This window comes from Notamacropus eugenii, chromosome 2 (assembly GCF_028372415.1).
Source record: "Notamacropus eugenii isolate mMacEug1 chromosome 2, mMacEug1.pri_v2, whole genome shotgun sequence".
Taxonomy (NCBI): Eukaryota; Metazoa; Chordata; class Mammalia; order Diprotodontia; family Macropodidae; genus Notamacropus; species Notamacropus eugenii.
The window spans coordinates 18,392,111-18,414,639 of record NC_092873.1 but is presented as its reverse complement, the minus strand read 5'-3'; the positions used below and the strand labels follow the sequence as shown (position 1 = coordinate 18,414,639).

General features: G+C 60.3%; 1 protein-coding gene across 3 annotated transcripts; it reads right to left on the bottom strand.

Annotated features, from left to right (window-relative positions):
- Positions 1-274: 274 nt before the first annotated feature.
- PCNX3 (pecanex 3) lies at positions 275-21,306 on the bottom strand. Of its 3 annotated transcripts, none has more exons than XM_072637368.1 (34): positions 21,078-21,306; positions 17,610-17,797; positions 17,435-17,534; positions 17,253-17,292; positions 17,042-17,137; positions 15,740-16,906; positions 15,451-15,577; positions 15,197-15,372; positions 14,823-14,919; positions 14,110-14,245; positions 13,546-13,706; positions 12,922-13,075; positions 12,721-12,753; positions 12,349-12,520; positions 12,136-12,246; positions 11,912-12,003; positions 11,653-11,762; positions 11,415-11,520; positions 11,117-11,209; positions 10,552-10,702; positions 9,106-9,250; positions 8,712-8,889; positions 8,122-8,230; positions 7,798-7,927; positions 7,295-7,353; positions 6,985-7,200; positions 5,556-5,809; positions 3,828-4,058; positions 3,461-3,564; positions 3,227-3,374; positions 2,915-3,145; positions 1,585-1,859; positions 1,379-1,506; positions 275-1,192 (listed from the first exon to the last, which is right to left on the bottom strand). In XM_072637368.1, exons 1-34 carry the CDS (start codon positions 21,228-21,230, stop codon positions 642-644), a joined length of 6,222 nt encoding a protein of 2,073 aa, XP_072493469.1. In that variant the 5' UTR covers positions 21,231-21,306; the 3' UTR covers positions 275-641. The 3 variants fall into 3 exon arrangements, with proteins under 3 accessions (XP_072493469.1, XP_072493470.1, XP_072493471.1); XM_072637369.1 differs by having other exon boundaries at positions 14,110-14,221; XM_072637370.1 differs by having other exon boundaries at positions 15,782-16,906.
- Positions 21,307-22,529: the final 1,223 nt, after the last annotated feature.

Here is a 22,529-nt window from a genome sequence, read left to right as displayed (position 1 = left end):
CCACCCTTAGCACTGGGCCTGGCACACAGCCGGTATTTAATAAATGTTTACTGCCAGGGGGCAGAAAATGCCTTGGGGGCATTTCTGAAATGATCCCAAGGAACAGGGGGCAAATGTTCTACGGACAGGCTGCAGTCCCTGTAGCAAGAATCCCCCACCCACCTAGCACACCTTGCACTGGTAAGGAGGATCCCCTGGGGAGTTCTTAGGGACCCCGACCCTGCAGGCACTCACCAAACAAAGCCCCCGCGAAATGATCAAAGAAAACTCCAACCAAAATCAAAAATAGTGTTATTAATTCTGGTGTCTCAGAAGCAAAAAAAAAAAAAAAAAAAAAGAAAAAAAAAGACACCCCTCCCCCCTTCTTTCTGAACTTTCAGCCCCAAGCTCCAGGGCCCTGTGAGGCGGAACGTGGCTAACACCTCTGAGAGGCATTAGCGCTCTCCCTGGCTGAGCCCTGGCTCCAGCCCATGGGGAGCCGGGCCCCTGAGTCCCGAGTCCTGGCCCCCAGCAAAGAGGGCCCTGCCCCCTGGCTCCAGAGCTCTGAACGGGACCAGCCCATCGTTTTGGCGAGTCGAGGCTGCGGTTGGGCTCTGGGCCCCCTGAGCACTGTCACTCAGTCCCATCAGGGTCAGGACTGTTCAGTATTGGTGTTCCAGTAAGGGCTGGGCTGCTGGGCTCTCCTGCTCCTCTGGGGGGGCCAGCCAGTTGCCCCCACTCCCAGGGGTCCCAGCTTCACAAAGTCTGGCTGACAGAGAAGAATCCTGGGCAGGGCCAGGAGAGGAAACATTGGTACTGACCTCCGGGCTGAGGCCAAGGTCCAAGGGGGAGGTGCTGGGTGCCTGAGATTGGAGGGGTCCTGCTTTGGGGCTCCCTGAGGCCACTTCCCCATCGGACCCTCCCAGCCCTTTTCTGCCTGCCAGGCTCCACTTGCCGCTGAGGCCCTCATAAGTGAAGGGGGCAGGCGTGCCAGCCTGGGGTGGCTGGGGGCCTTCAGGGGGGGCAGGTGAGGCAAGCACGGGGGAAGGGGCTGGTCCTGGGAGCCGAGGTGCACCCATGGGTGGGGGCCACTGGAGGGAAGGGGGTCCACCCTCTCTCCTTCGTCGTGAGGAAAACCCGTCACCAGCCCCACTCAGGGAAGGCCGCAGTGTCCAGCCCAGCCCCAGGCCCAGGGGGAAGGGCTGTTCTCGGGCTGCAGAAGGGAGAAGGGACAGTTTAAACAGAGCATCACCATACAAGCCCTCCCCTTCTTGCCCCTTTCCCTGATGCCCAGGCAAACTGCTGAGTCTTTCTGGGTCTACTTCCTCATCTATAAAGTGGTTCCACAGACCCTGCCTGGCTCTCTCCATTTGTGGTCAGGGAATTCCTGCTTCCTTACCAGCGGGGGTCTCGGGGGTGGGGTGGGGAGCTGGAGGGTTATTGCTGACAGAGGATGAGCCGCCCCCACAGTCAGAATCGTCCACATTTCCGCCGCTGTTGCAGCCAGCCCCGCAACCCTTCTGAAGCCTAGGACAGAGGACATAAGGTTTGGAGCCGGCCTGGGTGGGCTCTCCCTTGCTTGCCCCACCTTGGGCCCTCCCTCACCTCTCCCAACTGCGCAGGAGCCAGCTGGCAATGGCTTGGAGGCTGACTGGGCCCCCCCAGAGGGTGTGGAGCTGGGGGTGGCTGCCAGCGAAGGACGTGGTCAGAGGAGACACATAGATGGGGTAGCCCAGAGGCTGGTCACAGGATGAGTTGATCATGTTACGCAGTGCCTGCTTGGCATTCTGGATGCTGCCACGCTCAGGATTGCGGTTACGGAGAAACACGAGTTCCTGCTGCTGGCCGGCCCACAGACCCCGCACACACTCACGGTTCACCTATGGGACAGAGAATCAGAGGTCAGGATGCCTCAAGGCAGACACAGGGTCTGGGGCCCCATGAGAGGGGAAGAAGGGTAGGGGGAAGTGGAGGCTCTTGTCCCTCTGACACCAAAGGCATGTCCTGCATTTCTCCCTAAATGCAGTGCAGCCCACCTACACCTAGAGAACGGGACGTGGGAGAAGCTGGTCCTTGGCCATGCTATAACCACCTCCAGTGGGCTTGTGCACAGGGCACAGCAAGCTGGGAACCACACTGACCGTCTGGTCAGACATCCTTCTGCCCCGCCCCCAAGGCTCCCTGGGCCTGGCAGCTTACCTCTGTCAATTTGAACGCCCATTTATGGGAAGCCTACTCTGTAATGGTAACCAGAATGCTCACAAGCACACATTATTCTCGTTTGAGCCTCAAAGCACTGTGAGGAGCAGGTTACCGCTGTTGCCATCCCCATTATACAGATGAGGAAACTGAGGCTCATGGGTTTCCTACCTACTGTGAGAGGCAGGATTTGAACCAGGACTCAAAGCCTAGTAACACACTACACAATGTATTCTTAGGTTGCCTCAAAAAGGCAACAAGAACAAGCTGCACCAAGATCCCACCTTGCCACAGAGGCTCGTGCTGCCCCAAGGGCATCACCAAGACACTACAGGGAGCACAAAGGAGGGGGATGGGGCTTCTGGCCTGACCTCTGACCCTCCTGGGATCCCAGTCCCTCACCAAGATAACGGGGATACAAAGGGCAACATAAGGGACTGGGCCCCTAGCCGTGGAATTAGGAAGATCCTTTTCAAATCCTGCCTAGAACCTTGTGAGCTGTGTGACCTTGGGCAAGTCATGAAAGTGTGTTAGGCCTCAGTTTCCTCATCTGTAACATGATGGTGTTGGACTCCACCAGCCCTGAATGCCATTAGTCAGCACACAGCCCGTGCTTACTAAATGCTGGTGGATGGACCCATGTGCTACCTGTCCTGTCCTCAAAGGTCCCTGCCTCCCAGGGAGCTGTGTCTCTCTGACTAGGTTTGCACATGCGTGTGCCTGCCTGGGCACAGACCTTGATGACACGGAAGCTGAGGTGTCTGCGGTTAAGCATGATGATCTTGTACTCATCTGAGGCGTCATCCATGACGTGCCTCAGTGCCAGCAGCGCTGGTGTGTTGCTGAGAATGGCGCTGCGCCAGGCTGGGTCACCTTCGTGCGAGATCACCAGGCGCTCCTCGTTGGCTGCGATTGCGTCATAGAGCACAGCAGGCTCCTCGTACTCATCGGGGGATGTAAAGTGGTCCTGAAGACAAGCAGGAGGGCGTCTGGTCTTCCCAGGCCTGCCACTCCCCACCACACCCCCCACCAGCCCCCGGTCACAAACCTGGTGGAGCTTGAGGGCCATTCGGACCCCCGGGGCGACCACACGGTGCAGAAGGTCCATGTCAGCAAAGACCCACTCATCCCGTGGGGATGTGATGCGGAAGTCTCCTTTGAACAAGGCGTGCAACCCATAGAGGAAGGGCTCCAGGCTGCGGGAGGGAGGGCAGGTGTCCAAGGAGGATGCAGGGGAGCAGAAAGGAAAGGGGCTGAGGGGGGCTCCCAGAACCATGCTTACCTGGCTGCCATGCTATGGGATGCTGTACCCAGAGCCCGACGGCCCAGCACGCACAGCCCAAAGCACAGGGTGACGAGGGGAGAGTTCCAGTCATGTTCCATGGGCTAAAAAACAAATCCCCCCAAGACTTCGGCCTCAGGAGTCAGGGAGAAAAGTATGAACCCCAAAACATGCTCCAGTGGGGAACATGCCTCCTCCCCACAGGCTATGAGGTTTGTGAGGTAGGGACCACTACATACACCAAGTGCCTAATACATGAGAGACAAATCTAGCTCCTTGGCCACAGCAGGAGATGGTCAGCAAGCTGTCCCTGAGGCTGCGGGCCAACTCTGAGTCCCGCTGTCCCGCCTCCTCACCCCCCACTCACCTGGCCCCGTCGTGCAGCACAGTACTGGATCCAATCAAGGTGGACTGCACAAAAAGCCGGCAGCGAGAGGCCAGCCAGCCGCAGGTCGTAGTCCTCGTCCACGCTCAGGGAGAAGGTGGGGTCTGAGTCAGCATAGCCGGGTGCGCACACAGGTCGGAGGGCTGCCCCGATGCCCTCATGGCTCAGCCAGGTCTCTAGCTTGGGAGAGCGGCTCACGTAGTAGATAATGCTCTTGGGAAAGAGGGAGGGTAGGGGGTTAGGTGAAGCCCTGGGGAGCAGGCCCTAGGGGGCAGCAAAGTGCACAGACACCATCACAGACCAAGCAGCCCTTCCCTATGTGAATGAATGTCGCCTTTCAACATCATTTGGAGGGTGGCTACTAGTGTCCAAGTGGGTCTGCAATGCCTGCCCCTATGAAAACTGCAGGTCCGTGGGAGCCCAACTCTCAGGGCCAGTGGCTCTGGCCTGGCTCTCCCCATCTCTGGACTTCACCTCTTCACACGACCTCTGGCTGAGCCTCAGAGGCATCACCAAGAGATCCCAAGGCCTGATGCCAGCTCAGGTTTGGAGAGGGCTGGGACGGTAACAGGGGAGGGTCCCCCACTGCAAGACAAGCAGCAACATCATCACGCCAGGGTCACACCTTCTGACACCCCTTAGTCTATTATCAAATAGTGCCTGGCACATAGTAGGTACCACAGACACATTAGGTCCAAAGTCAGAGGCTCTTCCTCCTTCATTGAGCCCTCCCTCCCCTCCCCCTGGAAGGGCATGATGACCATTTAACAGATGAGCACAAGAATGGTGCATCATCGTCAAAACCACTGAAAACTTCCCAGACTTGAGCTGAGGAAAGGAAAAGGTGGGCTGGCTATTGTTGGCAAATCTGCCCAATGAAGTCTATGAGGATGCGGGGGTGATGCAAAAGGCCACAGACTAGGGGCACTAGGGGCCCTGGGTTGGAATCCTGCCTCATGCCTTCCTACTGGAGTGACTCAGGGCCTGTTTCCCCATACCTGTAAGACACGGAAGTTGGACGGGGCTTCTGAGGCCCCTACCAGCTGGATGCCTGAGCCTCAGGGCTCTAACAAGGCCCTGCAGCTGAACATCATGGGACAGTGGGGAACAAGGCCTCACAATGCAGCACCAAAGGACACCCACCCCATCAGTCACTGCCTCCACAGAGCAGCCACAAGCTGAGGGTGTACAGGAGAGACCTGGCGAATGACTGAGCACCTGAGGCAGAGCCCCCTCGAGAGACAGCACTAAGAATGTCTACCCCTCATCCTGGGGGCTACCACCCTATCCGGCCCAGGCAGCGAGAGCCACTCATGGAGACTGTCACTGATCAAAGACGGGCAACAGGAAGATGGGAAACAGGAAGATAGGACCAGCCTACTGTGGGTGTGGGGGAGGCGTAATAACTTCTCCTAAATATTGAAAGGGCAACCCAGAGGCAGAAGGGCCTGAAATCAAATCCTAGTTCTGGGGCTACCTGGGAAACCCTAACTAGGTTTCCTGCTGGGGGTGCTGTGAGCACCAAGGGAGGGAATGTACGTAAAGCACTTTGCCCAGCACAGTCACCCTTGTTCTTAGAAGCTGTGTGACTGAACAAACTGCTGAACCTCTCTGTGAAAACAAGCCAAGAGCAACATGAACTTCCTTCTGACAGAAAGCTGCCATAGTCAAACCCCACCCTGCTTCCTACCCAGCCTCTGTGGCCAGTACCTTGACATAGTAGGTGATGAGGATCTTCCTCAGGTCAAACACCTGCAGCATGGAGGCGGCGTTGTTGTCGCTGATGCTGTAACCCTCTAGCACATACTTGCTGGCAGTCACTTCCCAGGCCAGCCAGCGCTGTCCAAAGGCAGCATTGAAGGACAGCACTCGGGGTAGGTGACCTGGTTCACAGCAGCAGCAGCCCTCATCTTCTTCCACACCTTCCGTGATGGCCTCCACCTCCCGCTGTTGGCAGTAGGTCCCTGCAAGAAGAGTGGGGACTGAGGATTGTAGCCACCTCCCTGACTGGCTTGGCTCTCCACCATCCACCCTGGTGCTGCTGCGAATTAGCCCCGTGGCCTCTCTTAGCTCCAGTTTCCCCAACTGTGAAACAGAACAAAGGCAGGGGGAGGAGCAGGCTGCCTTCAACTATCTGTTGGGAACCCTGGGGCGACAGACTGCATGGAGATTCTGCTTGCCTTCCTCGGTGGCAAAGCCGCCAACTCTGGCTTCCTAACGATTAAAAACTGTTCAAAGGTGGAATGGGCTGCCTCAATGTGTACTGCATCCCCATCACCAGCACCTGCCAGGGTTGCCAGAAGGGAATTTCTATCCCTTCTGGTTGAAGCTCCTGTGAATTTTAGGATCATGGCTCTATGACTAGATGACCTCACGGACTCCCCTACACTCACTGGCTGAGCAGCGCAGCCCTGCACAGTCACAGCCTAAGGCCTGGGAGGCCAGCAGCGAAGCCTCTTTTCAGAAACAAAGGTCGACCAAAGCTCTCACAAAAGAAAGAATCCAACTCAGAGCATCTCTGCTCTATGGGAGATCCTTCTCTACGAGTCCTCCTTCATTCTAGAGCCTTCCCTGTCCATTTCCAGCTGATCTTGTCCAGGCTGTGTCTATATGTGGCTGTTTACATGTTATTTCCCCATTAGAGTGGGAGCTTCTTGAGGGCAGGATTGTCTTTTGTGGTTAGCGCAGGGCCTGGCACACAGTAGGCACCTAATCAATGCTCACTGACTGCTCCAAGGAGCTGCTCTCCTCTCTGCCCAGAGACACTGTTACCTCTACACACCTGTCCTGAACAACCCTCCAGGTCTGGCTCCATCATGACTGACCTGTCCCACCCCTTCCTTCAGACGGTTTGGGAGCCATGGACTGTATAGCTCTTAAGGATCTCAGCCCTACAACACCTGAACGGAGTTCTTTGCCTGCCCCACTTTTCCGGAGGACCTAAGATTTCATATGATGTGAATTCTCAGGGAGGAAGGCCCCTGGCCTGATGGAACACTGCTGCTGCCCCACAGCCTACAGGCCTCGGCCCCCTCCCTGGGAGGCAGACCTTACTCAACACAACCTGGTCTCCTTCTCCAGCACTTCCGAAAGGCAGGCCCAGCCCAGCCATTGCCCCTTGGGCCCCACAGCAGCTTACCCCGGAACTCCAGGCCTCGAAGCTGGAAAGTGACGAGTCCGTTGCCAACCTCGATGAGGTGCACCAGAGCGTTGAGGTAGTCAGAGGCCAAGATGAAGCAGTCTCCAGGGCTGTAGTTGCCCCAGCGGCCCAGGGCCAGGTCACCACACAGCGTGTGCTGCAGGGAGCGCGTCAGGTGCTCGTAGAATATGGAGTTAAGGTTGTTATCATCGGCACCTATCACAAGAGAGATGTAAACAGGTGAGGGGACGCTTTTCCCCCAAGAGTCTTCCCTAAGGATGCTGCATACAGTCAGGGAGTGGGTACGCACCAGGGTTCCGATCCAGCTGGGTGGCCAGGCGGGTGTTGGAGTGATCTACGCGCTTAGTGCTGTGGGGGAGGAGTAGAGGTATCAGAACTCCCCTGAGATGGGGACAGGAGGTAACCCTGTTCAATAATCTTCCCCAGGCCCGACTTGCAACTCTGCCTCTGCTGTCCCACCCCAGCTGGGCTTACCTGCCCTCTGGGCTTACCTGCCCCCAACCTTCCTGTTTACCCCCCAAGCTGTGCTAGTCACCCTCACAACCTTACCACAATCATGCTCAGTTTGGGGCCTGCATTTGTGCCTAGCCTGCTCCCTGTCACTCCCCCTGCCCCCCCAAGCCTGGTCTCTTGCTGGACAAACCCCATTTCATCTTGCCTTGGCCCACAGCTCCAAATTTCCCAGCCAGACTGGGAGCTCCTTGAGGTGAAGAATTAGCAACATCCAGCCCCCGGTTGTGCACACACAGGCAGGAAGACAAATGCCCAGGTGGCATCCACCCTATCACTCACTTGTAGTCTCGTTCCCAAAACTTGAGAGGCCGAGCATAGGACATCAGAAAGACGGCGCTACCCAGCAGGGGGTTGAGAGGAGTGGAGAAGAGGGCAGAAAGCAGTGCCTGCACAAACAGCATGGCAGAGTCTGCAGCCAGGGGTCAAGGTGACAACTGGGAGAGTTGGCATGGAAGCTGCAGCCCTCCAGCCTTCCCCTGCTCCCCTAAATCCCCCAGCCTTCCCCTGTCCCCCCACCCCCATTCCTAGCCTTTTTCTGTCCCTGCCTGTCTTCCTGTTGCTTCCTTCTCCCTCCCTCCACACACAGGCTGTCCCACAGGGTACGGGGCACAGCAAAGGGCTGGGCAAAGGCGTGGAAGGCTGAGCCCCAGGTGATCTGCCAAGGGGCGATGTAGGTGAGCACGAAGCGGAGTTTGTACAGCAGGTCCCACAGCTGGAGAGGGGGAACATGAAGAAACACAGGGTTAGCAGGGGCACTGCTCCACCTACACCCCCAAACAAGCCAGGCTGGGCTGGGGCTGCCTTCTCTTAAGTCCCCTTGCCTGTTCTCCCTGGACCAACTGGGGACATTAGCTTGAGCCCATGAGATATGGGCACTGGCCAGGGCAAGTTTTAAGGAGGCAGAAGGCAATACCTCCAGGTTGTCTGACCAAAGGGCAACCTAGGCCCTGAACCCTATCATTCAGGGATTCAAACACAGATAGGAAGGCTGGGGATTACTGCCCTCCTTCCCCAGGGTGGGCATGAGGGATGGGGTGGTGATGGCATCTGCACGTCCGAGGTGCCATGATCTTGTTGGACCTCTCCTTGGGAGGGGGCAGGATGGGCCCTTCTAGGTGAAGGTGGTGACCCCTATTCCTGTTTCTTTGGGGCATGGCAGAGATCTGGAGCTGAGCCCTCCCTGGTAGCCTCACCTTGCTGCACAGCAGGGACATGAGGAAGTAGTCCAGCAAAAAGCCCTGGGAGAGGCGGGGATAGTCAAAATGGAAAAGCAGGACCGTGAAGGCCAAGGTCAGGTATTGCTGGGGTGGGCAGCAGAAGGCCGAGCGCAGGAGTTTCAGTCCGGCCACAGTCATCAGGAGGGCCCGACAGCTAGCACAGGGAGGGACAAGGGGGTCAGAGGGCCACATTCATCTGTCCGCCCACCACCACAGCTGTGTCAGATCACCCAGCCTTGCCCCGGGGAGACTTATGATGACTCCATCCCTGACAAAGATAGAGAAGGTAGGGATCCCCCAAAGAGCCCCAGGATTCTAGGATCTATTCAGGCCCCCCCCTACTCCCAGCAGCTCAGGGGCCCCCGCTCACTAGAGGCAGAATTTGTCTGGGCGGCCACTGACGGTGTGGGCATCGCCCGTGAGCGCGTTGAGCACCACAGCCGGGTAGATGAGGTACTTTTCCACACACTGGAGCCATGCATACAGCTTCTCAAACCACATGAGCTGTGCTGCACCTGCGGAGAGCCAAAGCCCGTTGGGCAGAAGCCTGAACCACATGGAATGACACACGGCACACTCTAAGTGGAGTGCCCAGGGTCACTAAGCTGGCAGAAGATGTCTTCATCCTTCTACTCCAGTGACCTCAGGGGCTGATGGGAATGATGTCCACCCTCTGCCACAAAAGCTCCATCTCACCCTGTGCCCAGAGTCAGTGTCCCTGGACCCTGAATGAATCTCCTCCCTAAAATGACCCAAAGTCCCTATCAGCTCTCCAAGGGGCTTGCCAAGCTCAAACCATCTAGAAGTACAACCAGGTTCTACAGCCATAAAGGACCTACTATGTGACCAGAGCCATGCTAGGTCCTCAGGGAGATTCTCCCACCTTAAGGAGAGAAGGGAAGATGAGAGTCATTATGCTTAAGGACAAGGGACCCTAGTGCAGGCAGGGGCCAGGGTCAGGGGGGCTGCCATGAGAGCCGCTGAAGCCAAGATGGCCAAGGCTTGGCCACTGATGATAACTGGCTGGCCATGGAGTGGGAAGAAGCAGCCAAGGAGGACTGCAAGGTTACAAACCCTTGGAGGGTTCGACCTGGGAGGACGGAGAAGGACAGGGAAAGAAGAGTCAGTTTGTGTACCAGGGCAGAGGAAGCAGACATGGTGACACTCCTGCCACAGCTGGCAAAGGGGTGTTGAAAGGAAGCAAACCCCTGGGTGACCAAGCACCCAGCGACACAGGAGAACCGAGACAACCAGAGAGCTTGGGTGCTGTCAGATCACCTTCCTTTCTGGCTGGCGTCACAGGGGAGAGGAGGGGCAGTGGGGATGTCTCCCCCACTGACTTTGCTGAAAAACCAAAGGGCTCAGAGACAGGTTGGAATCAGCTCTTGGGCCAAGCTGAATGGGATCTCCCAGGTCCCTCCTGGCAGAGGAAGCTCTGTGCCAGGACCCAGGGCCCCAATCCAGAAAGGTGAAAGGCATCCCTGGTCCCCAAGATCAGAGGATTATGGGCAGCCTCAGGGTACCCTCCTCTGGAGGTACACCTCCTCTAGGTACATCAGACCTAAAAGGCTGACAGGAAGCAGCCAATGAGTCGATCTTTCCACTCCTTTACAACCAGAGACCTCGGGGATCCCTCAGTCCAATCCATGGACTTTATAGATGAGGAATCCAGCACCACATGGGGTTAAAGAGAATGGGAGCTCCTGGAGGCCAGGGCCTTCTTCAGGCCTAGCTCTAGGGGGTCCTCAGTAAACACCTAAGCAGCTTTTGGGAAGCAGTGGGCATTGGCCCCAGGGCTGCGGGGGGTGTCACTCACTGCGCACTTCAAACTGGCTGTATTCCTGGGACTTGAGCACAGGCTGGGAAAGGCAGAACCAAGGAAGCTGCTTGCGGAGCTGAGGCAGGAGGTAATGGGTGAGGAAACCCACCAGGCCGGCCAGAGAGTAGAGGACAAAACCCAGGACAGACTGTGAGGAGAGGACAGGGCGTCAGACAGGAGCCACCACCAGTTGGTGGGCCCCACTATCATTAGATGGCCGGTCAGTTCTGGGGGAGCAGACGCTCGGGAAACATGGGCTTCTGTTGAGTGAGAGTGGAAAGAGCTGGCGCCTCTGACCCATCCTGCCAATGAGTGACCCTGGCAAAGTCCTTTGAAGCAGCTCATGGACCGAATTGCAGACAAGGAGCTGACCTGCATCGCTAGGAGGGAATGTCCTCACCTGGGAGCTCCCCATACTACTCGAGTTCCCTGGTCAGTCCTTCTCCCGTCCCTCGGACTCAGAGAAGAGGAGGCCTCAGGAAGGACAGCGACAGGGCAAGATGGGGAAGCCCAGGGCCACGGCAGTGCCAGCAGTGGGGCCAGAGTGCAGGCCCACACCCACCTTGAGGGCGATGAAGACGGTGCTGGCACTGATAGCAAAGCTGAGCACGGCGATCACTGGGCACATCACAAGGTCTGAGTGCAAGATCTCCCTCTGTGGGGAGGACGACGATGCTATTTGATGGAGCCTGCCCATCCCACCCATGTGCCCACCCCCTCTGCCAATATCCTCTCAAACTCCAGATCCAGCTCCAGAATAGCCTCCCACCTGCCCAACCTCCCGACCTTTCTCCAACCCTTCCAAGTCCCTGCCATGCTACCCACAACATGCCAACAGCCAAACTACCCCATGGTCTTACCACAGACTGCCGCAGTTTGCCAGGCAGTGGGTCTGGGGCTTCTGCACGAGGGGTCTCTAGGTTCCGCTCCTCCAGTTCAGGGAAAAGCTTGGTGCGTATTAGGGACCTGGTAAAGATTGAAAAGGATGAGCCCAGCCATGCCACTTAGCTTGGAGGAGTGTGACAGTGGAAAGGCTGTACGGGGCACTGGCATTTTCAGGTAGGAGGGAAGAACAGGACTGGGGAGGCCTGCACAGACCAGAGGACAGTGGGATCGCTGCTCTGGCGGCTGAGGTGGTAAGATATCGCCATCAGAAGGCCACAGAAGACGGAGAAGAGCACAGGCACGTGCTGATCTGGCCACGGAGCCTGCAGTGGGTAAAGCAGATGGGAGACAGAGAGACAGAGTGAGAAAGGGCTAGAGGCCATCAAGACTGGAGACCCTCCTTAGGTTCTCTGTCGCCATTTCACAATCCCCCACTGCTGCCGCACCCCATCTCCACCATCACCGTCCCTACCTTAATGGCACCCAGACAGAAGCCGTAGAGCAGCGTGGCTGCCAGGAGGCTCCGCAGGAGGCTGTACAGAGCAGTGAGGGGGCTGGTGGTCGCTAAGGATAAGGGGTGGGGGGAGACAGTCAGGTCTAGAGCTCTCCTTTACCACCTCCCACTCCTGGCACCATCAACCATCATTCCCCTGACCCCCCACCCCAGGGCGACTGGCCCTGGGTGCCCCAGCCTACCTGTGCCCCCAAAGCCGTGCATGTCAATCTGCTCAAGCAGGTACATGAGGCAGGTGTTGACCTGGGGCAGAAGGCCCAGGAGAAAGACCACAGGAAAGCATAGGGTGAAGACTGCAGGGACATTGGGGAGGGAGCCATTAGCTTCTGCCCCAAAGTCTGGAAAAGCCCTGTGCCCAAGTGTGGCCTTCCCGGCCCCCTTCCCAGTCCTCTCACCGGTGGCAACGTCACGGGCACAAAAGAAGAAGGGAGCAGAGAAGAGAGTGAGGCCATAGAGGGAGACAGGAGGGAAGGGCAGGGCCGAACCCAGGGCATCCAGCAACCAGATGAGGAGGCAGGAACAGCAGAAGTAGACAGGTCGGCTGTAGGCGATCACCCAGTTGTGACCCTAGAGAAGGAGCCAGACAGGCACCTCCTGGAATTTGGACCCTCTCAGCCTGCAAGTACCCGCCCCATTGGACAAGGCCCAGGTCTCAGATTATACCCCACCCCAATTCCCCATCAGATACCCCAATTCCCCGAAACTGAGGTAAGCCTACTTTCTAAGCTGGTGACTAGGAAAAGGGTCTGATGGTGGCAGGTACTCACATGCATGGGAGAGGCAGCATCAGGCTGGACGCTCTGCAAGAAATGGGAACTGTGGTTTCCAAGGGACCTAGTCGATGGGAACGGGATGGAGACGAAGGAAGGGGCTGGGGGTTCCCCAGCTAATGGATGGCCGTGAGCTCAGGAAGGAGGAGCTGGGCTGAACAGGGTCAGAGGGTGCGGGGGTGGGGGTTGGGGCCTGACCTTGAGCAGCGAGTACTGGCATGAGGCAATGACCAGGCAGAACTGGAAGACCCAGATGTCCCTGAAGAAGCCCTTGAGGAGCAGCAGGTAGCCCAGGAAGGCCACCAGACTGCCCAGCCAGACCACAAAGATGTTCTCCAGCACCCCCCGGGTCCTGTGGGGGTCACCGTGTCAGCAGGCCTGTGCCAATGGCCCAGTGACCCCTCCCGTACCCTCCCACTTTGGTATGAAAGCCCTCTGCCGTTGGAGCAGAGCAGATTGCCACAGCCTGGGTGCATGGAAGGGACCAGGGTAGTTTCCCTTCTGCATCGTTTATAAGCATTTATCAAATGGATCCCTTACACTGTGCTAGGGTCACCGCAGGGATTCTGTGAAGACTTGTTGAATGGAGGTGAAACCAGGCCCTGGGCCCCGCAATCAGTCCCTCCTCCCTGCCCAGCCTAGCCCAGAGGCCAATGCTGGCCAACCACCAATGGGAGGTCAAACCCCCTCACTGGGCTGAGGCAAAAAGAGATTAATGGCTAAACTCAGAGCCATCCTCCTCATTCCCCCCACAGAGGCCAGGCTCCCACCTGTACTGCTGATCCTTCCCAAGCCTGGGCAGGGATGGGAGGTGGGGCTTACCGGTCCAGCAGAGCCAACAAGGCCAGCCGCTCATAACGCACGGGGGTCCAGCGGCCAGGGAGGAGCCAGTACTTGTAGCTGTGCTGAGGTCGGGGGGGTGCCTCCTCCATGAGGGTCTGCTCCTGGGACTCATGCAGGGAATCTTGGTCCAGTAAGTCAAACTGCCGGCACCACCCAAAGATATTAGGCCCAAGGGTGACCTCCACAGACAACCATAGCTCTAGAGAAACCCCCATGCACCTCAGTACCAAAGAACTCTAGAAAAGTCAGCAGATCCCTAGGTCAATGGACATTTGGAAAAACACTCTCCTCTAGAGCCTTTTCAGATACGAATTGAATGGAAGATTTTCCCTAAAGCCTAATAAACATGCCTCTTTGCCACCTGTACTGTGGAGTCAAGCTCAGCGCCCCTCACCAGCTCTGAGAGGGTTTTGGCTTGTCGGAGTCCCTCAGAGGATCATGGCCCAAGGGCTCAGAGGGCCAGTTCAATCCCTTAGTCTGGTCCTGCCCTCTTTCTTCTTCCAGACCCAGACTCAGGTCCCTAAACCCTAGTTCCTTTCTTACCTCAGGGATTTCCAGGGGCACCCGCCGGACTTGCATCCCTTGCAACACCACAGGACGGGGCTGTAGCAAGGCCAGACCTCCTGCTGCCTCAGGAACCTCCGCAGAGTGAAAACTGGAGGAATGAGAGTGACGGTCCCTGGACCGAGAGGGAGAGAAAAAGAAAGGAGAGAAAGAGATAGAGAAATAAGAGAGGGAGAGGGAGGAAAAGCAAAAGGAAAGCAGGGAGGGAAAGAGGGTGGAGACAGAAACACAGGGACAGAAAGAGAGAGGCAAGACGCAGAGGGAGCCAATTTCAGGGTCAGGGTAGGGGAACAACATGACTTCAGCCCTGATACCCAGGGAACCCCGAGTGCTGTGGCTGGCAAGGTGACTACAACAGTGCAGATGGAAAAACTTGGGAAGGAAAGGGAGGGATGGGGAGACACAGGTTCTAGGGAGCTCTCCACTCTGTCACCATCTTCCTCCTCTGGCTATCCAAACCCCGGCCCCTCCTCCATGCAGGAACTGGATCATGTGCTAGGGTGACTAGTCCTTTTAAGGTATTGGGGTCCCACAGGAGTTTCTCAGAGGTGATGAAGAATGAGCCCCAGGGGTAGATTCCTCCTCCAGAGCCCAGTCTCCAATTGCAAGAGAAGTCAAGGCACTCATGTGGATATGGAACAAGGAAGATTTAGGCCTGGCCAGGCATGGAGTGGGACAAGGGATTCACTCACCAGGCCCCGTTAGTCCCTTGTTCCCCGCTAACTTGCTGTCCCACGGGGTTTTCGTAGCCACCCCCAGCCAGGCCAAAGGTGTAGGAACGTCGCACCCCTGGGAGCAGGAAGCAGAGAGCATAGTCAGAGACAGAGCCCTGACCCCAAAGCCCTTCAGAGCTGGGGCAACTCTTCCTCAGGGAAGGGTTGGACCAGGGAATAGGTCTCCAAGATGATGCCACCAGAGGACGCAAGAGTCCAATTACCAATTTCCTCATGTGGGAAGGAGCCATCTAACTGCCCTGAGCCCATTTCTTCTGCCAAGAGGGGGAGTAAGCAGCAGGCCACTTCGAAGGCTCTTTGTGAGGAAGGGGCCCAGGGGCAGGACAACTCACCACTCTCATCATAGAAGTAGTGCACGGCGCCTTCTGAGGTATCGTCAAAGGTGCAAGCCTCGTGCACATTGGCGCCTGACCTTGGCAGCAGCAGAGATGAGGCAAAGTGGAGGGCCGAGGGCAGGGTCAGAGCTCGGGAGTGGGAGGCTGCTCGGCCTCGCTGGGTTTCCTGCAGGCTGGAGGCCAGAGGCACCCATCAGTACCTGAGGGAGGCTCAGGGGTTCTGAGAGATGAGCAGACTGGGCTCAGCTCACCTGGGGGGAGAACCCATGACAGAAGAGGGTGGGGTGGGATTGCTCCCAGCATTGTGGCGCCTCCGGATGGCCTGAGTCCGCCGCACGCTGCTCGACCGGTCTCGCTTGGTGCCCTCATCAGCAGCCCCTCCGAAAGAACCCCACATAGCCAGGTCTTACCCCTCTACTCTTGGGTTCCAAGAGCACAGTCCTCACCCTACCCTGGAGTGGCTTGATTCTGGCACAGACCATGTCCGACCCTCAAATCTCCCCCCTCCCCCCTGTCCCATCTTGCATGGCCTTCACTCACCACCCCCAACTGCTCCTTCTTCCTGGAGTTCCCCCCGCCAACCTGGTTGGTTGGCAGCGGGTCCCCTTCGGCTCCCCAGGGCAAAGCTGTCTGACGGTGGCAGGGAGGCCAAGGCCACTGCAGGTTCACCCCCTGCTTGAGCCTCTAGCTCTGCTTTGGAGCCCGCCAGGGGGGCCCGGAGACTATCGCCCCCAGCCCCATCCATGCTGAGCACCCGGGCATGTGTCTTGGCACTGGCGGTGCTAGGGGTCCGCTGAGCTCCATATGGACGCTTGGGGGGCACCGTGGCCCCTTCTTCAGCCCCCCTGGGAGCCCGCCGCTTCCGGGGCCCGCCCCCAGCCCCTCTGGACCCCTCGGGGGAGTAACAGGAAGTGGAGGATGAGCTGTCAGTGCTGAAGCGTCTCTGGGATCGGAGACTGGACGCGGGGCTGAGCTCACTACCCTCGCTTGTGTCCTCATCCTCAAAAAAGCCCCCCCCTTCCAGCAGGGGGCAACCGGGGGCAGGGTAAGGGCGTCGGGAAGTTCGATTTGGAGGGGAATGCCGGCGGATTGGGGTTCTGCGTTTGCTCGGCCGAAGCAGGGCCAGGTCCTTGGGGCGGACGACCAGGAGGGGCTCGGGGCCCCCTGGTGGAGTCCCAGCTCCAATTACTGTGTCAAAGGAGCGCAGGGTGTCATCAGAGGGGACCCCAGCATCCGGGGAGGGGGGGAGTTCACCTTCTGATGGCGGATCTGTGTCACTGCCATCCCTGGGATGGCCTGTGGGGGGACTGTCCAGGTGCGTGGAGTTGGTTTTCTCGCTCTTAAAGCTGCTCAGGGTCTCCTTGTCAGTGCCACTGTAACAGGAGTCGGAGGAGCCAGCCTTCTGGGGCACAGGGTCCCCTGAACCCTGACGGTCTAGGGGCTGATAGCCAGCTCCCCCACGCTTCTCCTTGCGGCTGCTGGTACGCACAAGTGGCCGGTCGGGAAGAGTCAGGTTTAGGAAGCTTTTGCTCAACTCTTGGCTGAGGCTCCCTTTGAGCAGAGGGCTCATGGGAGTGTCGGCCACACTTTCTCCACTCCAGGGGGTCCCCCTGTTTCCAGCCAGGGGAGAACGCTCTGAGGAGTCTGTGCTGGGCAGTGAAGGCTCTGGAGGTGGAGGCCCTGGGGGAGTCTGGGGGAGATCTCCAACTAGAAGGGAAACAAGCCAGAGAAAGAGGAGTTGTCATGTGTTCTGGCAGGAGGGTGGACAGGAGCTTAAGAACTGTCAGAGTGAGGCCCAAGCTCCCCCAGACACCCCTCCTTTGCCACCCCAGGCCCACTCACGCAGCTTCTCCGGAGAGCTCAGCTTCAGCATTTCTCGATCGGCTGCCGTCACAATCACATTGTTGCTGCCTTGTTCTCGCACCAGCTCCTTGATGTCTACAGCATAAATAGGGACTCCCATCAGCTTGGACCCCTCCCCCCCAAACACTTGGTCTCCATACTTGCCCCGGGGGGTCTCAAATCCGCTCCCGAGGAAGCAACAAGCTCTCACCTCTCAGAGGCCCAGAGTCCTCTAACCGGGGAATCAGCTCCTGACGGAGAAGAAAGACGTGGGTTCAAGGAAACAATTCATAAGCTATGTGGGTGAAATCTCCAGAGCAGAGAGAAAAACCTGGGAACCCATGGGACAGAGTTCCCCACTCCCTGTGAGGAATGTTGCAAGGGCAGGCTCACCGTGACCTGATTGAAACCGAACACAGAATGCTGGGAGCTGCAGCGCACGGGGGGCGTGGAGCTCACTTTCCGAAACACCGTCATCTCCACTCCAGGATCCCTGAAAGTTTGGGGACAAGTAGGTCAGGACCCGCCACACTCGCCTTTCCATCCCCCCCCATTCAGCTCATCCTACCTGGGCACATCGCTGTCCCCAGCAACAGGCTCTTCCTCCACCTCCCCCAGAGTCGAGTTCCTCTTCTCCACGATCTCGCCCTGGTCGAACATGGCATGGAGCCGGTAGTTCACTGTCTTGATGGTGGTGAAGATGACCGCCACTACGAGGCAGTACACAGCTGCCACCACCATGCTGGGGGGCAGGACCTGAGGGCATGGGAGGGGTGCTGAGTGGCCACCCTGGCCTGCCCCTGGCCCCTCCATCCTCCAGCCTCCCAGAAGCTAAGGCTAGTGACCCTGTGTGCTGGGGGAAGGGATGGGCCAGCAGCCCTGAGCCTGGACTCAGCTCCCACAGTCTGTCCCCTCTCCTCCCCTAGACTCTCCCCGATCCCCCTGTAGTTCGGTCTCCCCCTGACCCCTTTAGAGAGTAAGAAGTGCAGCACTATTCCTGGCCAGGTAGGTAAGTAAGAGCACTTTCTTCTCTCAAATCCATCTGAGATTCCCTCCCCTTCACCATGTAGAGTGGCAGCCCCCACGTGCACAGGTCAGAGGGCACACACAAGGAAGCAGGGTTCCCCCCCATGCCTCAGTTTCCCCCTCTCCCCATGCAGAGCAGGAAGGGCTGTGCCAGCAGCAGACCCTCCCCTCCACCTCAGTTTCCCCTCTCCATGTACAGCAGCCCCTCCCCCCCATGCCTCAGTCTCCCCCCTAACCACGTACAGCAGCCCCTCCCTCCCCGTGCCTCAGTCTCCCCCCTCCCTCCCTGTGCCTCAGTCTCCCCCCTCCCCCCCGTGCCTCAGTCTCCCCCCTCACCACGTACAGCAGCCCCTCCCTCCCCGTGCCTCAGTCTCCCCCCTCCCCCCGTGCCTCAGTCTCCCCCTCCCCCCCGTGCCTCAGTCTCCTCCTCCCTCCCCGTGCCTCAGTCTCCCCCCTCACCACGTACAGCAGCCTCTCCCTCCCCGTGCCTCAGTCTCCCCCCTAACCACGTACAGCAGCCCCTCCCTCCCCGTGCCTCAGTCTCCCCCCTCCCTCCCTGTGCCTCAGTCTCCCCCCTCCCCCCCGTGCCTCAGTCTCCCCCCTCACCACGTACAGCAGCCCCTCCCTCCCCGTGCCTCAGTCTCCCCCTCCCTCCCCGTGCCTCAGTCTCCCCCCTCACCACGTACAGCAGCCCCTCCCTCCCCGTGCCTCAGTCTCCCCCCTCCCCCCGTGCCTCAGTCTCCCCCCTCCCCCCCCCCCGTGCCTCAGTCTCCTCCTCCCTCCCCGTGCCTCAGTCTCCCCCTCCCCCCCGTGCCTCAGTCTCCCCCTCCCTCCCCGTGCCTCAGTCTCCCCCCTCACCACGTACAGCAGCCCCTCCCTCCCCGTGCCTCAGTCTCCCCCTCCCTCCCCGTGCCTCAGTCTCCCCCTCCCTCCCCGTGCCTCAGTCTCCCCCCTCCCTCCCCGTGCCTCAGTCTCCCCCTCCCTCCCCGTGCCTCAGTCTCCCCCCTCCCTCCCCGTGCCTCAGTCTCCCCCCTCCCTCCCCGTGCCTCAGTCTCCCCCCTCCCTCCCCGTGCCTCAGTCTCCCCCCTCCTTCCCCGTGCCTCAGTCTCCCCCTCCCTCCCCGTGCCTCAGTCTCCCCCTCCCTCCCCGTGCCTCAGTCTCCCCCTCCCTCCCCCGTGCCTCAGTCTCCCCCCTCCCTCCCCGTGCCTCAGTCTCCCCCTCCCTCCCCGTGCCTCAGTCTCCCCCCTCCCTCCCCGTGCCTCAGTCTCCCCCCTCCCTCCCCGTGCCTCAGTCTCCCCCCTCCCTCCCCGTGCCTCAGTCTCCCCCCTCCTTCCCCGTGCCTCAGTCTCCCCCTCCCTCCCCGTGCCTCAGTCTCCCCCTCCCTCCCCGTGCCTCAGTCTCCCCCTCCCTCCCCCGTGCCTCAGTCTCCCCCTCCCTCCCCCGTGCCTCAGTCTCCCCCCTCCCCCCCGTGCCTCAGTCTCCCCCTCCCCCCCGTGCCTCAGTCTCCCCCCTCCCTCCCCGTGCCTCAGTCTCCCCCCTCCCTCCCCGTGCCTCAGTCTCCCCCCTCCCTCCCCGTGCCTCAGTCTCCCCCCTCCTTCCCCGTGCCTCAGTCTCCCCCTCCCCCCCGTGCCTCAGTCTCCCCCTCCCCCCCCGTGCCTCAGTCTCCCCCCTCACCATGTACAGCAGCCCCTCCCTCCCCGTGCCTCAGTCTCCCCCTCCCCCCCGTGCCTCAGTCTCCCCCTCCCTCCCCGTGCCTCAGTCTCCCCCCTCCCTCCCCGTGCCTCAGTCTCCCCCCTCCCTCCCCGTGCCTCAGTCTCCCCCTCTCCCCCCGTGCCTCAGTCTCCCCCCTCACCACGTACAGCAGCCCCTCCCTCCCCGTGCCTCAGTCTCCCCCTCCCCCCCCCGTGCCTCAGTCTCCCCCTCCCTCCCCGTGCCTCAGTCTCCCCCTCCCCCCCCGTGCCTCAGTCTCCCCCTCCCTCCCCGTGCCTCAGTCTCCCCCTCCCCCCCCGTGCCTCAGTCTCCCCCTCCCCCCCGTGCCTCAGTCTCCCCCCTCCCTCCCCGTGCCTCAGTCTCCCCCCTCCCTCCCCGTGCCTCAGTCTCCCCCTCCCCCCCGTGCCTCAGTCTCCCCCTCCCTCCCCGTGCCTCAGTCTCCCCCTCCCCCCCCGTGCCTCAGTCTCCCCCTCCCCACCGTGCCTCAGTCTCCCCCTCCCCCCCCCGTGCCTCAGTCTCCCCCCTCCCTCCCCGTGCCTCAGTCTCCCCCTCCCCCCCCCGTGCCTCAGTCTCCCCCTCCCCCCCGTGCCTCAGTCTCCCCCTCCCCCCCGTGCCTCAGTCTCCCCCTCCCCCCCCGTGCCTCAGTCTCCCCCTCCCCCCCGTGCCTCAGTCTCCCCCCTCCCCCCCGTGCCTCAGTCTCCCCCCTCCCTCCCCGTGCCTCAGTCTCCCCCCTCCCTCCCCGTGCCTCAGTCTCCCCCCTCCCTCCCCGTGCCTCAGTCTCCCCCCTCACCACGTACAGCAGCCCCTCCCTCCCCGTGCCTCAGTCTCCCCCTCCCCCCCGTGCCTCAGTCTCCCCCTCCCCCCCCGTGCCTCAGTCTCCCCCTCCCCCCCGTGCCTCAGTCTCCCCCCTCCCCCCCGTGCCTCAGTCTCCCCCCTCCCTCCCCGTGCCTCAGTCTCCCCCCTCCCTCCCCGTGCCTCAGTCTCCCCCCTCCCTCCCCGTGCCTCAGTCTCCCCCTCCCCCCCGTGCCTCAGTCTCCCCCTCCCTCCCCGTGCCTCAGTCTCCCCCTCCCCCCCCGTGCCTCAGTCTCCCCCTCCCCACCGTGCCTCAGTCTCCCCCTCCCCCCCCCGTGCCTCAGTCTCCCCCCTCCCTCCCCGTGCCTCAGTCTCCCCCTCCCCCCCCCGTGCCTCAGTCTCCCCCTCCCCCCCGTGCCTCAGTCTCCCCCTCCCCCCCGTGCCTCAGTCTCCCCCCTCACCATGTACAGCAGCCCCTCCCCCCCCGTGCCTCAGTCTCCCCCCTCACCATGTACAGCAGGAAAGGCAGCGCCAGCAGCAGCAGCCAGGTGTACAGGTGGAAGCAGTTGGAGAAGGTGCTCTGGTGCGGGTCGAAGAACCAGCCGCCCGTGAGCGAGGCCCACACGCCCTGGCGCAGGATCTGCAGCACCTGGGAGCCCATGGCCGCCCGGGGGGGGCGGCGCCGTCCGCGGGCCCGGGGCCCTCATGGGCGGCCCCGCACCCGGCCCCTCGCCGCCCCCCCCGCCCCCCGCCGCGCCCACCGCATGCGGGGCCCGCGCCCCCCCCGCCCCCCCTAGCCGCGCGGCCCCGCCCCGCCCCGCCCGCCGGAGGACCCGCCGCCCCTCGCCCGGCCTGTCGCAGCTCGCTCCCCCGGGGCCTCAGCGCTCGCCCCACGACGATGCTCCCGCTCCCGGTGCCGGCCCCGGCAGGGGGGAGGGGTGTGGGGAGGGGGCGGTGAAGGCCGGAAGCAAGAGCCGCGAGCCGCCAGCTGCCGGACGCGCATGCGCCCGCCGGACCCGGGGGGGGCGGACCCGGAAAAGGAAAACTCTCCACGAAGAACTGCGCACGCGCAGAGGTGCCCAGGACGGTACTGCGCAGGCGTCCATGTCAAGCGCCCCGATCTCTGGGCGGGGTCATGTGGGGTAGGGGGAGGAGCGATCCCGGTTAGGAATACGGAGCGACGCCTGCGCGATGGGGGCAAAGAGGGGAGCAGCGGTCCGCTCCTCGGGACTCAGTTTCGCCCGTGAAGCTGCGGAGCCGGGGCCTGTCACTCCACCTGGAGGAAGCAGTCATTCAAAAGCATTTACGAAGCAGTTGCTCCGTGCCTGGCCCTGTGCCAAGCGCTGGGGATTAAAAAGGCAAAAACGTGGACCTGCCCTCTAGGAGCTTACATGCTAACGGGGTCGGGGGAAACGATGCAGACATCTGCGTACGTACAAGACACGTGCCAACGGAGTCAGTTAGACCCGACTTGCAGATCCTAGGAGCGCTAGGATTCGGTCGGTTCAAGTTCGGTGGGCCTCATCTGTAAAATGGGGATAATCATAGCTCCAGGCACGAAGGATGGCTGTGAGGATTAAATGAGATATGAATTGTGTGAGGAACGCTACCTGTGATAAAATTCTCTGGGCCTCAGTTTCCCTGTGTGTCAGAGGGTCATAATTAGAGTAGCTGCCTTCGGAGGTCTTTTCGAGATACAATTCGCTAATTCTATAAAGAGGCGCAGGAGCAGAGGATTCGGCGCATGCGAAAACGCTGAAAGCCCGGGCACAGACGGCTTGGGGGGAGGTGGGGATGAGGTGGGGCTGCTGGAACGCATGCGCAAGGCCGAAGCGGAGGACACGCGCGGGGACCGAGAGGCGGAGCTTAGACCAGAGCCAGATGACCATTGGGTTACAGGGAAAAACTGACATGCAGCTTCGCCAATGGGACATCCTCCGGGAAGAAGCGCCGGACCGCT

What these genes read in the sequence shown, in the direction of transcription:
- PCNX3 (XM_072637368.1), bottom strand. Translation starts at nt 21,230, where the DNA reads ATGGGCTCCCAGGTGCTGCAGATCCTGCGCCAGGGCGTGTGGGCCTCG. An exon ending in GGACTCTGGGCCTCTGAGAG is followed by an intron (nt 17,138 to 17,252) that starts GTGAGAGCTTGT and finishes TTTATGCTGTAG; the next exon opens with ACATCAAGGAGCTGGTGCGA. An exon ending in CCAGCCCTTTGCTGTGCCCC is followed by an intron (nt 7,928 to 8,121) that starts GTACCCTGTGGG and finishes CCCTGGCTGCAG; the next exon opens with ACTCTGCCATGCTGTTTGTG.